At 36.4% G+C, this 15,750-nt stretch overlaps 3 protein-coding genes across 13 annotated transcripts in view; 1 reads left to right on the forward strand and 2 right to left on the reverse strand.

The window, feature by feature from the left end:
- LOC127867104 (dihydrofolate reductase-like) overlaps positions 1-15,750 on the forward strand; it is a 632,040-nt gene that overhangs the window by 521,719 nt on the left and 94,571 nt on the right. For 2 of the 5 annotated variants that reach the window (XM_052408094.1, XM_052408095.1), the window contains 5 exons: positions 945-991; positions 1,534-1,651; positions 2,070-2,199; positions 4,038-4,147; positions 4,406-4,622. The exons of the other annotated variants lie outside the window; for them this stretch is intronic. In XM_052408094.1, the coding sequence (XP_052264054.1) occupies positions 945-991; positions 1,534-1,651; positions 2,070-2,199; positions 4,038-4,147; positions 4,406-4,514 (514 nt within the window). In that variant the 3' untranslated portion in view covers positions 4,515-4,622. Of the gene's footprint in view, positions 1-944; positions 992-1,533; positions 1,652-2,069; positions 2,200-4,037; positions 4,148-4,405; positions 4,623-15,750 lie in introns of those variants that run through there. 5 annotated transcript variants of the gene reach the window in all.
- The window catches only part of LOC127867113 (uncharacterized), a 707,753-nt gene that overhangs the window by 428,026 nt on the left and 263,977 nt on the right, over positions 1-15,750 (reverse strand). The gene's annotated exons all lie outside the window — the stretch shown is intronic.
- LOC127867094 (uncharacterized) overlaps positions 1-15,750 on the reverse strand; it is a 514,868-nt gene that overhangs the window by 213,428 nt on the left and 285,690 nt on the right. The window lies entirely within an intron of this gene.

Raw genomic sequence — 15,750 nt, forward strand, 5'->3', positions numbered from 1 at the left:
AACTTGACGACTGTATTTCAGCAGAAATTGTTTCTGAAGCCCATGTTTGCTTTGTTTCTGTTATGGGTAACAGTGCTGCTGATACTGTTGCTGCTGCTGTTGCTGTTGTTTCTTCTGCTAAACTTGATGTCTCATTAAGATTTTCTGTATTTTCATTAAAATAATCGTCAAAATCAGAAATATCCGAGAAAAATAAATTAATTTCATCGTTTTCCATGTCATTCGCTGGTTATTAGTTTCAGTGTAAAGGCTTTAAAAGCAGACGACAAAAATGTTCATGTATGTTCAAGGGAAGATACTCCGTTTGTTGATATAAATATTCATTGAAGAGTTCTCGCTCTTGGTAGAAGAATGAGCGGGGGGTCACAATGGGGTAAACAAAATAGTTCCGGAAAAACAGTGAAAATTATCGATAATTTTCACTGATAATTTTCACTGTTAATTTAGTGAAATAATCAGTTTTAATTCACTGATATTTCTCGATAAACCACCGGAAAGCATAAAATAAAAAGAACTTAGCAATCCGTCTTCAATAAACAATAAAATATCGATTTGTAAACAGTTATCTTTACTCTGTTTGCTTACGACATTTTGAATTGCTGTCCATATACAATGTTGTTGTATGACTATTGAATACAGGAAAAAATCAACCTTGCTTTGGGAAAACTGGGCTAAATGCATGTGCGTAAAGTGTCATCCCTCTTTATCCTCTACAGTCCCCATTGGCTAAATAGGTACGACACTTTTTGCGGATATGTAATTTACCCGTAATTATTTCGCTTCTATCCGAAAATCCAGCTTTTTTCAGAAAGAGGGATGACAATCTACACTTATACAGGCATATCTGGGACTACACTTTGCGCAAACGCATTAAGACAAGTTTTCCCAAAACAAAGCTCATTGTTCTGTACCTACTATGCTTGCAAGTTCATGTCTGTTTACAGGGCCGATTTTGAGTATTATTTAAAGACCACATCCACACACAAGAAAGGTAATATTATAAAAATGAGACTCGGTCTGTGAACACGAGTATTATTGCATGTTCGTTTAAATGTCGCCCCACATTACCATGCAGTCCGCAATGAGGAAAGACACTTTACACCTAAACTGGATTTTCGCTAGGAAAGACTTTAAACCGAAAGAAGAATATCAGCGGAAAGTTTGCGGACTTTATAGGCTAACACTGTATGCACACGTTAAAAGCTCCATTTTCCAAGAACACGGCCCGTATAGCACAGCGGTTAATTTGATTGATTTAAAGTGTTCCAGACTAAGTTTTCCCGTTTTCCATGATTAACTAAACCCTAGACACATTTTGAGCTATTGTGTAGAATGTTTATCGGCTTGCTATCATTAAAGAAAATATAAAACCTATAAATAATCGATTTATCCGCTCTCGTAGTTTTCTTTCGTATAGCGCAAAATCATGCCCAAACTAAACATGGATTACACAAGATGACTATCGTTAATCTGTGTCATTCAAATAAAGTTCCTTTATGTTCTTTATATCCATTTACATTGTTTTATATTCAGACTCCAGTTTGATGATTATACATGTACATGGCCGTAAGAGCTGGGCGGGATGTACGGAGCTTCAGGCGAGCTATGGAGGAGTATATCACATCGTCTGTCGTCAGTCACGTGACCCAAGGTGCGTCTACCACATGTTATGCAGCCGATGATATTTCAATGGTCATTCTACAATGTCATCAGCATCCGTAAACCATGCTCTTAGCAACACATTTGTATGGCATGCGGAAAATGAACATAATGTAAACAAGGTAGAAAGTCACTAAAATACACGTGGAAATAAAACCTGACTTCAAAGCATCATTATTTACAACCAAATCCAATAAAAAGGAATCATTATTTGACTTAATTACATTTTAAGTTCACAACGGCTAAAAACAATAGAGCAACACAATTATCACTTTTTTGGCATGAGGCAATAACACAAGTACAAGAATCAGAATCATACTGCATTTTTTTGTAATTAGTTGTCTGATAAAGTAACAGATAATCAAATATTTTGTCATATCGCAAGTACACACGTGAATTTCCTCTTGTAGTATTAAGACACACCCGAATCTCCTGACGGTGGCCGGAAGTGTACCCGAGGCGCTGGAGCACATCGCAGAACTGGACCGGAAGGGGAAGGTGGACAGCGTCTGGATAATGGGTGGTGCAGGCATATACCAGGTAAAAGAATATTATAACTTATTGTTTCTGAAATAAACCTAACACCAACATAAAAATATGATAATATGATAGTTATAAAGCCTAATGCTCGAGGCAAAATATCTCTTTCAGAACAAACATGAGCATAATGCATGTGCGTATAGTGCTTGATGTGATTTCCCAGGCTAATTTCGGACAACACCTTCCTATTGTTTTGTATTTTTCATTTAAAGGAAGTATATTCTTAGCGAAAATCCAACGTATACATAAAGTAACGTCCCTAATTAGCCTGTCCGGACTACGCAAATCTGACACGACACTTCACGCACTAGCCTGTACGGAATACGCAAATCTGACACGACACTTCACGCACTAGCCTGTACGGACTACGCAAATCTGACACGACATTTCACGCACTAGCCTGTACGGACTACGCAAATCTGACACGACACTTCACACACTAGCCTGTACGGACTACGAAAATCTGACACGACATTTCACGCACTAGCCTGTACGGACTACGCACACCTGACACGACACTTCACGCACTAGCCTGTACGGACTACGCAAATCTGACACGACACTTCACGCACTAGCCTGTACGGACTACGCAAATCTGACACGACACTTCACGCACTAGCCTGTTCGGACTACGCAAAAATGACACGACACTTCACGCACTAGCCTGTACGGACTACGCAAATCTGACACGACACTTCACGCACTAGCCTAATAGGACTACGCATGCTGACACGACACTTCACGCACTAGCCTGTACGGACTACGCAAATCTGACATGACACTTCACGCACTTGCCTGTACGGACTACGCAAATCTGACACGACACTTCACGCACTAGCCTGTTCGGACTACGTAAATGTGACACGACACTTCACGCACTAGCCTGTACAGACTACGTACATCTGACACGACACTTCACGCACTAGCCTGTACGGACTACGCAAATTTGACACGACACTTCACGCACTAGCCTGTACGGACTACGCAAATCTGACACGACACTTCACGCTCTAGCCTGTACGGACTACGCAAATCTGACACGACACTTCACGCACTAGCCTGTACGGACTACGCAAATCTGACACGACACTTCACGCACTAGCATGTACGGACTACGCAAATCTGACACGACACTTCATGCACTAGCCTGTACGGACTACGCAAACTTGACACGACACTTCACGCACTAGCCTGTATGGACTACGCAAATCTGACACGACACTTCACGCACTAGCCTGTACGGACTACGCAAACTTGACACGACACTTCACGCACTAGCCTGTATGGACTACGCAAATCTGACACGACACTTCACGCACTAGCATGTACGGACTACGCAAATCTGACACGACACTTCACGCACTAGCCTGTACGGACTACGCAAATCTGATACGACACTTCACGCACATGGTTTAGGACCGCCTTCCCAAAGCGAGGCTCATTCACACAAGTGAATGCGGACCATTCGATAACGTGATAAAGTGATATTTCTAAACATGATTGATCGATGCTCAATATAATATAGCGTCGATTTAGTTTTCCATTTGCATGTGGGCTATTCAAGCTACTGTAAAGCCTTGTGTAAAGCCTTCACCTTTAAAGGGGAATATTAAGTCTAAAATATGTGTACGATTCTATAATACTGGTGTTTATTGTACGATTCTATAATACTGATGTTTATTGTACGATTCTATAATACTGATGTTTATTGTACTTAAAAGATGTCTGTCTCGCCTGCAATACGGTCGAGTCTATTTAAATGGTGTTTGGTAGACTTAATTTGCGCCTGACTCATTCGCTCTCTTAGAGGAGTCTAACACTTGATTTGTGTACTGCAGGAGTGCCTGTCTCACCCGCTCTGTGGACGAGTCTATCTCACTCACGTGTACAAGGATTTTCCGTCAGACACATTTTTCCCACATTTGGATGACAACTTCCGAGAAGTAAAGTAAGGAATTCTTGTCACGCGTTTGGTTTTAACTCCAAGATGTTTACATACTTTTACCAAGTATGTTAACAATTTTGAGACGTATATGAAGCATTTATATATAAAACCTGTCTCAACATGATTTGACATGTTGTGCTTATTAATAAATTATAAGTTATTTTAATGCTATAATTGGTAAAAGACACAGATTTATCAATAAAGTCCTTGTTACTTCACAATTACACACGCCCATTACCATGCCATACTCGACTCTTTCAGAAACGACGTCATTTCCGATACCTATCACGAACAAAACGGCATTTCCTTCGAATTCAAAGTATACCAGAATTTAAGGAAATGCAAGACTTCTATAGAATTGATACATTGATGCTCACTTAGTTTATTGTACGTGTTAACAATATCCTAATTATTTGTTGAAACTGTATTTTATCCTTACTCAGAAGTAGCAAATAAGCGTAATTTGCAGAGTTTTCACCTGGAAATACGGGCTCTGCAAAGGCTAATCATGGACGACATGGTCCGCTTCGATGGACCATTTGTTTTAAAGGAAGTCTCTTTTAAACAAAAACCGTTTTTATGCGGAAAGAGTCACCCATGATTAGTCTGTACGGACTATACAGGCTAAGAGTCACCCATGATTAGTCTGTACGGACTATACAGGCTAAGAGTCACACATGATTAGTCTGTACGGACTATACAGGCTAAGAGTCACCCATGATTAGTCTGTTCGGACTATACAGGCTAAGAGTCACCCATGATTAGTCTGTTCGGACTATACAGGCTAAGAGTCACCCATGATTAGTCTGTACGGACTATACAGGCTAAGAGTCACCCATGATTAGTCTGTACGGACTATACAGGCTAAGAGTCACCCATGATTAGTCTGTTCGGACTATACAGGCTAAGAGTCACCCATGATTAGTCTGTTCGGACTATACAGGCTAAGAGTCACCCATGATTAGTCTGTACGGACTATACAGGCTAAGAGTCACCCATGATTAGTCTGTACGGACTATACAGGCTAAGAGTCACCCATGATTAGTCTGTACGGACTATACAGGCTAAGAGTCACCCATGATTAGTCTGTACGGACTATACAGGCTAAGAGTCACCCATGATTAGTCTGTTCGGACTATACAGGCTAAGAGTCACCCATGATTAGTCTGTACGGACTATACAAGCTAAGAGTCACCCATGATTAGTCTGTTCGGACTATACAGGCTAAGAGTCACCCATGATTAGTCTGTACGGACTATACAGGCTAAGAGTCACCCATGATTAGTCTGTACGGACTATACAGGCTAAGAGTCACCCATGATTAGTCTGTACGGACTATACAGGCTAAGAGTCACCCATGATTAGTCTGTTCGGACTATACAGGCTAAGAGTCACCCATGATTAGTCTGTACGGACTATACAGGCTAAGAGTCACCCATGATTAGTCTGTACGGACTATACAGGCTAAGAGTCACCCATGATTAGTCTGTACGGACTATACAGGCTAAGAGTCACCCATGATTAGTCTGTACGGACTATACAGGCTAAGAGTCACCCATGATTAGTCTGTACGGACTATACAGGCTAAGAGTCACCCATGATTAGTCTGTACGGACTATACAGGCTAAGAGTCACCCTTGATTAGTCTGTTCAGACTAATGATTAGTCTGTACGGACTATACAGGCTAAGAGTCACCCATGATTAGTCTGTACGGACTATACAGGCTAAGAGTCACCCATGATAAGTCTGTACGGACTATACAGGCTAAGAGTCACCCATGATTAGTCTGTACGGACTATACAGGCTAAGAGTCACCCATGATTAGTCTGTACGGACTATACAGGCTAAGAGTCACCCATGATTAGTCTGTACGGACTATACAGGCTAAGAGTCACCCATGATTAGTCTGTTCGGACTATACAGGCTAAGAGTCACCCATGATTAGTCTGTACGGACTATACAGGCTAAGAGTCACCCATGATTAGTCTGTACGGACTATGCAGGCTAAGAGTCACCCATGATTAGTCTGTTCGGACTATACAGGCTAAGAGTCACCCATGATTAGTCTGTTCGGTCCGTGACCGAATATTCGGATATTCGGATATTCGTTGCCATCCCTAATAAGTATGTTGATTATTACATTGTCGATTGTTGTGTTGGTGTTGTTAATGATGATGATGATTGATGCTTTTTTATTCAACTTACGAGTGATGGCATATACACCATGAACATTAAACGTGTACCACATGAAAACATCATCATTTGCTTTATGAAAATTCATACGAAAAACTACGTCACATTGTCTAGAAAGACAACCAAACACAATCCACTTATAATGTACATGGTCAATAATTGTCCGTGCTTCAAAGTCGTTTTTGTATGAGTTGTCTCAACATATTTTCCTGGAGAGTTATCCGAACATGAAATCGAAATCGTTGGATCTGAATGAGTAATTGAATCCAGAACATATACACACTGTCAGAACTTACGAGCGCATTCTCGTTGGAGATGTATAAATAAACGTTCAGATGCTACTTCCGAGGTGAAGCTAGGGACCGGTCGTTTTTTAAATACACTGATAATTCTACATAATAAGTTGGTAACATTTACATTTTGAACATATTTCGCATAAGTTTAGAAATCGGGCAATGTAGTACGATTCAATAAAGATTTGTTTTACCTTTACTTTACAAAAACAAACGTTGCAACCAAAGTTGACATGTGATGCTCTTTATAAGTTGCCATATGATTGAGTTTTTATAAGAACATCGAATTTTTTACTCTGCGACTTGCAAATTGCCATCAAATTAAATCGCATACGAGATCAAACGATTGCTTTCAACATATTTAAACGGCTGCATTCTCAAAAACAATGACTTCTTGATGATGTTATATATACTTTTGAATTATTCCAAACGAAATGGAGTAAATGTCAAGACGATGGCGCAAATAAAAGGTGGTGGCGAAAATACGCTATTTTAGCTATTATAAAGTGGCATGTTTTATTTAACGTACTCTTAATTGTTTTTTTTTATTTCCAGGACTTATATGTGTAAGTTAAATAAATACTTCTGTTCGTTTGACAACTTTAGAAGTATTAGTCATGCTTTTGAGAATACCCAGGTGTGTTATTTTCCAAATTATGGGGCCTCGATAACCGAATGATTAAATGGAAAATCAATGAGGGCAAAGTAAATGACTAGTAAAATCATCAAATTTAAACACAGTTTGCATTGTATAACCAAGTGCTAACCCTTACTCAAACATGGTGTTATTGCATACTTTTGAATTACATGCATAAAACGAAAGGGCTTTAAGTTTTATCAGCAGGCGAACAAGTTTTATATCTTTTCTAATTTCCTGCAATCTTAACTAACGAAATATAACAAGCAGTCTTCGCTTACAAAAGTGCGTTTGATTTGTGTCAACCTGTTGGGCCATTAGTTCCTTGCCATACCAATAGAACATGATGTGTTTATACTAATGCACACGTTAACCAGGAGAGTGTATTCTTCTTTATCGTAGTAAAATTAATTAACGCGACCACATTATTATTGTACTGTATGTTATATTTAATTACACCTTAATTTGAATAACATCGATATCATGTATCAACTCGAAAAGTCACACTGGCACACGTCACATCCGGTGTCGTCTTTCTTGTACGTTGGAGAATCCCCACAGTCCAACAGACACTCTAGTGGCCTGCAACCGGGGGATGCCGTCGTCATGTTGCCACCTAGAATTATGGGCATAATTAGTATAGATAGATAGGTTTAAGGTTAATATTTACAATGTTGATGTAATCCATTGAAATGAATGCATGTTAGATTTTGTGTTCGTTTTGGAACAAACCATGAACGTTTTTCTCAATAAAAGGACATTTTTAATACACACAAGACAATGGTGTTAGCATAAGATGATATTTCCTCGCCTTTAGTATTAACGTATAATATGTCATGAAGGCATACTGTGTCTTAAAGTATATGTTATATATTTGTTGGACATTTATATTTACTCTCATCTGATTTTGCTTTCATTTTATATAAACACATACTGTTTTTTAAGAGCATTTATTGATTCCAAATATACTTTTGGAGATACTTTCATTTTAAAAGGATTATTACATTATAAACGCATGCTAAAGGCCCATAATATCATTTTACTAATTTGTATACAGCTTATTTAGTCTTTAATAAAACAATTATTACTGTTGCAATTTAATTGCCATAAAATTTACACAGATTTGCTCGCGTATATTGAATGACGTACTTTCTGATGAGCAAGATAGATCGTTGTTCTGGTGATATTCATGTGTTTTTAATATCCATACATGTTTTATCCATAAGATGCGACACCTTTGAAAAATAACGTAAAATATGAGATTTTAAAATGTATTTAACCCATAACGCGTTGCATAGATGGTTAATCTAGCTTCCGTGAATTTTCTGTATGGTTATTGCGATATTGTATTCATCGTCTTGTATTGTCGAGACAATATATCACTGGCGCTGTGTGTGTTCACAAGAATTTCTCTTCAAATAATGCTTGTGGACTTGTACATATTTCACTCTACCTTCACACAGGCAGACAGAGCACAAATTTGCGTCCACGTCAATGCAGCTGCGAGTGTCGGGGCAATTGCTCGGGAACGGCGGACACACTGGTCAGACAAAAATACCAAACTGTCACCTAATTTGGGTTGAAATCCTTTAAACTTAATCATTTAGAAAGTGAAAAAGCACTCAAATATATTTACCTTTTCATTTAAAACTCATTTGCATATGACGGATATTCACTATGAAGTCTGCGATATATTAAACTAAATTGTCGACGCATACTGATACTCATTACATGAGTTTATGAGAGCATAGTTTGATTACAGGGTGTTAAAATTCATAAATGCGTGTAATATGCGCCTCGTTTGGGGTGCTTGTCCATTTTAAGGTTTTAGAGTGCGTACAGGCTCATCTTGAATAAAACTTTTCGCACATGCATTAAGCCAATACGACTCTATTAAACTGATAGACTATTAGCAATGTATACCTGTGCCAGTAGCAACCGTGGGCGTTGTTGCTGTAGTAGGCGCAGTTATTGTCGGAGTTGTTGTAAGAGTTGTTGTAGGAGTTGTTGTTAGAGTTGTTGTAGGAGTCGTTGTTTTGTTGGAGGTTGTTGGCGATGTAGAAGTTGAGGTTATATCGATCGTTGTTTGTTTTGAGGTAGTGGTGAATGTCGTTATGTCTGTCGTGGTTGGGACAGGGGTGGTGGTTGGTGTTGTGTTTATTGCAACAACTGAAACAAAATATACCATTTAAGGGGTATACTTGTGTACCATCATAGTAGATCTGGTTATAACTGTAATGATGCAAAAATCACACAGAAATAGGGAACTGTTGATGTGTAGTAGCTGTACATTTACATGGAAGACGAATGAATTGTAGCTTTTTATGTGTTGTTTATTTGACGTTGTGTGAGTATCATTTTGAATTGGTTGTTACTGTAAGTTGTTAGACTTTTGCAATTGGTTTGAATTGATTTAACGCGCACAATTAGCCTCTTTTATGTTATTATATGCAAATGTAAAAGCTGTGTGTAATAGGTTGCGATGTACATTTGTATACCTATGACATTAATACGACAAAGTAAATTTATTTGTCAGTTGTTGTTCCGCATATTATAATGCGTCTCGTTTTGGGCACATTTGGCTCATCATAAAGTAGCATGCGCAGCGCGCAATAGCTAATAAAGCAAGTTTTCGTTTAAAGGTATCTTTTTAGCGAAAATCCAGATAAGGCGGAAAGTGTCGTCCTATATTAACGGAGAAGGACTGCACATGCTTATATGGGAATAATACTTTTTGTACGTGACTTAATATAGATTATGATATATAATATTTATACTATAGAGAAATTACCGGATGCATTACAACAACCAGATCTGTCGATGTGGCATTCTGTCTTTAGGGTCGGCGCTATGGTCAGTTGGGGACAACCATTCATGTTATTGTTTGGTCGATTATGATCACCTGTTTGGCAAAACAGCAAAAGTGTAACATTCGGAATAATTACTGTAAGTGTAAAAAAACAACCTGATACAACAGTTTAAAGTGATTTACACACACATATACGTTACGTAACAAAAGTATAAGGTTTAAAGCATAAATATCATTAAGTATAGATTTTATTTATGAAAATTCTAATATACATTACTCGTGTAACTAATGACTGTTACTGCAAAGCAGTATTAAACGATACATAAATTTGTCAAACAAAACACTAAGTTAATGATCAAAAGAGAAACAACTTATTAGACAAGTCAATGAAAAGCATTATTAATTCATCATAATGTTCACAGAGGCTTATACAATAATGACTGTTTGTATTGCAAAACCCGTTGCACTATTTGTTCCCGTATATGCCCGTTCTGTTGTTTTTTCTCTACACAATCGCTTACTACTTTGATATACTTAGTATTTTAGTATTTTAAGAACTCTTGTAAAGCTGGGCTTAATTAATGTGAGAAAGGTGTCACCCCAGATAAGCCATTGGCTAGACGTTCCGGATAAACTGTATTTTCTTTTAGAAGATACATTCTTTAAATGAAACATTTTATAAAACCGGAGAGCGTCGTACCTGATAAGCGGATTAGCGGACTGTAAAGTGCAATCTGTCACGACGCATAACGCACATGCATGAAGGCAAGTGTTCCCAGAACCAGGCTTAATTAATTTTAACATACCGATATCTGAACATATGGCACAGTTATTAGCATCATCTGCGATCATATGGGGAAGGCATCTTGGTAGTGATGGACAGACTGAAATATAAATTGTATACGAGTTATAGTTAAACGAACTTATGAACAAAAACACGAACAAGGATTGTATTAATGCTCAATAGACATAAAACAATATAAAAGGTAAAAAAGTTCGTGTATGTTTACTCATTCGTGAAGATGGGATTATTATAAAGTAAAACCATTTAGCAACTTTAATTTTCTTTTAGCTAACCTCAACGCATATGACTATATAAACACATGCACATTTAATCTATAAGCATACATTTTATTTACAAATCACATGGCGACGATGTTCGCGATATTATTAGATGAATGCTACATACCCAAATCACCACTTCGTCCTAAAGTAGTTGTTACACTAGATCCTGTAGTGAAGCCTACACCCGCACTGGTTGAAGTACCAATCAATCCTGAATAATTTATAAATCGGGTCTCGTTCTGTGAAAACTGGGCTTAATGCATTGACATTAAATGTTTTCGCAGATTAGCAAGAAACGAACATGACGGCTTTAATGCATTTTTGTTTACATTTATTCTCTTCTTTTAGAAAATCAAGTCTAGGCGGAAAGTGGTGTCCCTGATAAGCTTGTGCAGACTGCAAAGGCTAATATAGGATGACACTTTACGCCCATGCACACAGATTAGGTTTCCCTAAATACGTGGCATTTATAACATATAATGGATGATTCGTTAGTGTTCGTTATTTATCATGAATTATGTGGGCTCAATTGAAGTGATGTTAACTAACATTGAATACAAATGTTTCACAATGGCGGAAAGCAAAAAAGTACTAGGAAACCACTCAAACTATTGCGGTATTTCAGTATGATAGAAATATAATAAAGTATATATTTTTGAAGACAATAATTAAGTTCATTCATATTATTTATATGAGAATGTTTATATATTTGACACTGGTATTTAAATGCAAATATCTTTAAAAATTGACGTATATCTTGTTTCTTTAATTAACGTTCGGATATAGACTACTTCGGATTTACTAGATAAACATGAAGCGGGGCATTCATACCACCCGTTGTTGTATCGTGAGCATCTACAGAACGGGTTGTAGTTTGAACAAAGACTTCTTACAGGATTAGTATATATCAATGAAATACAATAAGCAATACAAACTTGTAATTTACCTATGGGAACGACATGGTATAGAATAATATGTATCGTTTTCCCAGCCACGCGTTTTACAAAGCATTGGATTGCACCTAGTTGCAAAAAATGTATAAGATAAATACATAAATACTGCTTAACCGGGTATTTATATATGAGCCTCGTTCTGTATAAACTCGAATTAATGCATGTGCTTTCAGTGTCGTTCCAGATTAGCATGAGCTGTCCGCACATTTTTTTCAGGTATGACTTTTGCAGCTTTTATTGTTGTTTTCCTTTTAAGAAATTCTCTTCTAAGCCAGAATACAGTTCATGTTAAACGTGTCGTCCTTGATTAACCTGTGCGTATTACACACGCAAATCATGGGCGACACTTAACGCACATGAATGTAATCCCGTTTTCCTAGAACAAGACGAAGTCTGGTAGATTTAGACGCGTTCTGAGAAAACGGGGCGTAATGTTTGAGCGTAAAGTGTCATCCCAGATTAGCCTGTGCAGTCCACACAGGCTAATCAGATACGACACTTTCCGCTGTTATGGTATTTTTTGTTTAGAGGAAGTCTTTTCTACACGAAAATCCAGTTGAGGCGAAACGTGTCGTCATTGATAAGCCTGTGCGAACTGCAAAGGCAAATCTGGGACGACACTTTACGCACATGCATTAAACCCAGTTTTCATTAAACGCGACTCGATTGATCGCAAGTCGCTACAAGACATAAGCTTTGCATATGTGAACAAATTAAACTAGATAATTAGATATTATAGTTGTCATGAAACTAGTTATACAGGAAAGAAATCACATTGACACGTGTTTCAATATATTTGTATACAATTAACATATTTACATTTATTTTAATATACTTTGTATAAAGTATGTCGCATCAATCGCAAAATTGTGTACCTTTCTAAGACATACGTTTGACTGTATTATAAACGTTTAGGTAATTTATATGATTGTTATAGATTATTATTGAATATGACGCTTAAAATCAACTTAATCATTTGAATGTATGCATGTGCATTACAAAGTAAGGAAAATTAATAAGCTTACCCGTTATTGACAAACAGGTTATAAAGGCGAGCAATACGACCGTCGTATGTTTCTTTTTGGTTCGTCAACTATATCATAGAATATATCGTTTATTTATTTAGACATTTAAGCCTCAAACACAATAACTTGTATGTGTTTTTTTTATTAGAAATTCCGTAATTACATGTAATTACATGTAATCTAGATTAAATACATTTCGTAGATCGACACCATGATTTTTAATTCTGCTGCTTCAATTTCTGGACTTAAATTTAAAATATGACATGCGTTCAACTCCCTGTATGTTTGCACTTTAGTTTAAAGGTCATCCTGCTTTGAGATACATACATCTGCTGAAATTAAGTCCACGCTCTTTTGTTGACCTTTGTGTAAAGGTTACAAGTGCAAAACATTGGCAATATCGTGCCATTTGGAAGAGACCACCATTGAACGTTTAGATGTACACATCAACACTCTACTGGATTATAATTGAGGCTGGGCTTACCATTTAAACGATTCAAAATTCCAAGTTGAAGACCTAATATATCAAATACATAATACCTTATATTTTCTATCTTAACGTGCTGCGCTGTATTATCATGTAGTGTATAATTTGATATTATGTATTACCTTTTTGAATAATGCAATTGTCATTATTGTGAAAATTATTAGTATTATAATTGACTATTCATAATACTTATTATTATCACATAGGCATTGCGTTACTGCTGTATATTATGTTAACCCATGTTGTGTATTATAAATCAGTAAGTTGTTATATGAATACTGAGACAGTTAAATCTCTTTATCTATACATTATTTTCATATATAACCTATAACTTGATTTCATGCACAACGATATAAAGATTACGTTCACATACATTATAATGTAATGTATTATTATATGCCTTGTATAATTGGTTATAGGCCTGTATTTTCAAAATAGAATAATGCTATATTATTATCCGAAAGTGTCCGAACAATTTCTTATCATCAGGAAGCCCACTTGGCTACCAGAACAAATATTTGGTGGCCCATACACTTTACCTACAAAATGATAAGAGGCAAGATTTCATTTTTATTTTATTTATTCATTTACAAACACATAATACAACAAGAAATCGGATGTGATATGCAGAAGACATAACAAATCACTTATCAACAGTATCACACAGTGACACAATGATTTCATTTAGTTCAATATCAAATAGTCTTAATTGCACTCAGTACACTGTTATAGTAATAGTAAACAGTAAATACCATTTCTTGTCAGTAGCTGACGATATATTGTGGCCTGCGAGGTGGCGTGTCCCAGGTCCACAGTCTTAATTTATTCGAATTTAATTTATTTACATCTTTTGTTTTCAATATTACTTTTGAGTAAATAATTTTAATCTACATATATACCAAGGATTCCCTAGAGTTTAACTCTTTTTTATATTTCAATTGTAATATTACTTTTTAAAGCTTGTAAAATTGTTGTGTATTGCTTTTTTATAAAGGCGAATTCAATCTATTTACACACGTATCCTAGAGCATATGTTGTATAAACACATGTGCACATTAATCAAAATTAAATACGCAGAAGCTCATTAATTCATCAACATTTTCATCAAAACTGGGTAAAGAAAATGTAAGTTATTTATCATGAACCACCTGTTTGAAGCCAAACGCCCTCCATACCACGGTCTAATAACCAGTAACGTTGTTAATTACACTTTCACTATATTATATAATATAATGTAATGTTAATGGTGTTTCGAATATACATTATTTTTGAAGCAATAAACACACGCATATTCGATATCGAAGCATAAGCGATCGTAGCTTTACATTTTATATTGATTTAAGCTTTGCGACAATACTGTTAAATCGCCTTAATTTGTTAACAAGATAAGCGGTATATTTGTTTAATCTTAATACTGATTAAGCATTAAAAAGTATGATTTTAACCTCTATATGTATGCAATATATATTGCAGGACATTTGATTTCAAGACAAGACTATGAATTGAGAAATTACTTAAAACTAACACGTATGTGTTTTTTAATAAATTATGCAATTGTATCGACATATTTCTTTCATTTGCTGTTGATTAACGTGACAGTTTTGAAAAAAGTTATCTTTGTCTGAGGCTATTCCGTTCACTTAAACATTTTTAAAAAGGTAAATTAAAATGCAAACGCGATTGTATGGTTATTGTTGACACTGTATATATTGTCAAGACAAAGTTCTAAATGATGCGAATATTGATTTTATTTGCAAAGCTCCTTTTACTACAGCGGTTGAAATTGTGCTTACAGTTCTTGTCTTGAAGGCCAAGGTATGTTTGTTTGTGTATGTTATATGTTATTGCCGACGCAATGTACTGCATTGCATGCAATACTATACAAGACGTTCACAGAAAAGCATACGTTCGTAATTGTATGTTGTTCTGGGTAACACGGGTTCACTGTGATATTTACGTTTTGGTCAACGTGTGGGTTTATAAACCAATATAGTGCGTTTGTAGCAAATTCCTGGTCTACAACTAACGTTTACAAAATAAATTGTATTGAATCAAAAGCATTTTAATTAACAAATAATTATTCTTTGTTTACTAGGCAACTACCACCAATAAAAGGCAATCAACTATGTTGTATTTTGTATAA

This window comes from Dreissena polymorpha, chromosome 2 (assembly GCF_020536995.1).
Source record: "Dreissena polymorpha isolate Duluth1 chromosome 2, UMN_Dpol_1.0, whole genome shotgun sequence".
In the NCBI taxonomy this organism is placed as follows: domain Eukaryota; kingdom Metazoa; phylum Mollusca; class Bivalvia; order Myida; family Dreissenidae; genus Dreissena; species Dreissena polymorpha.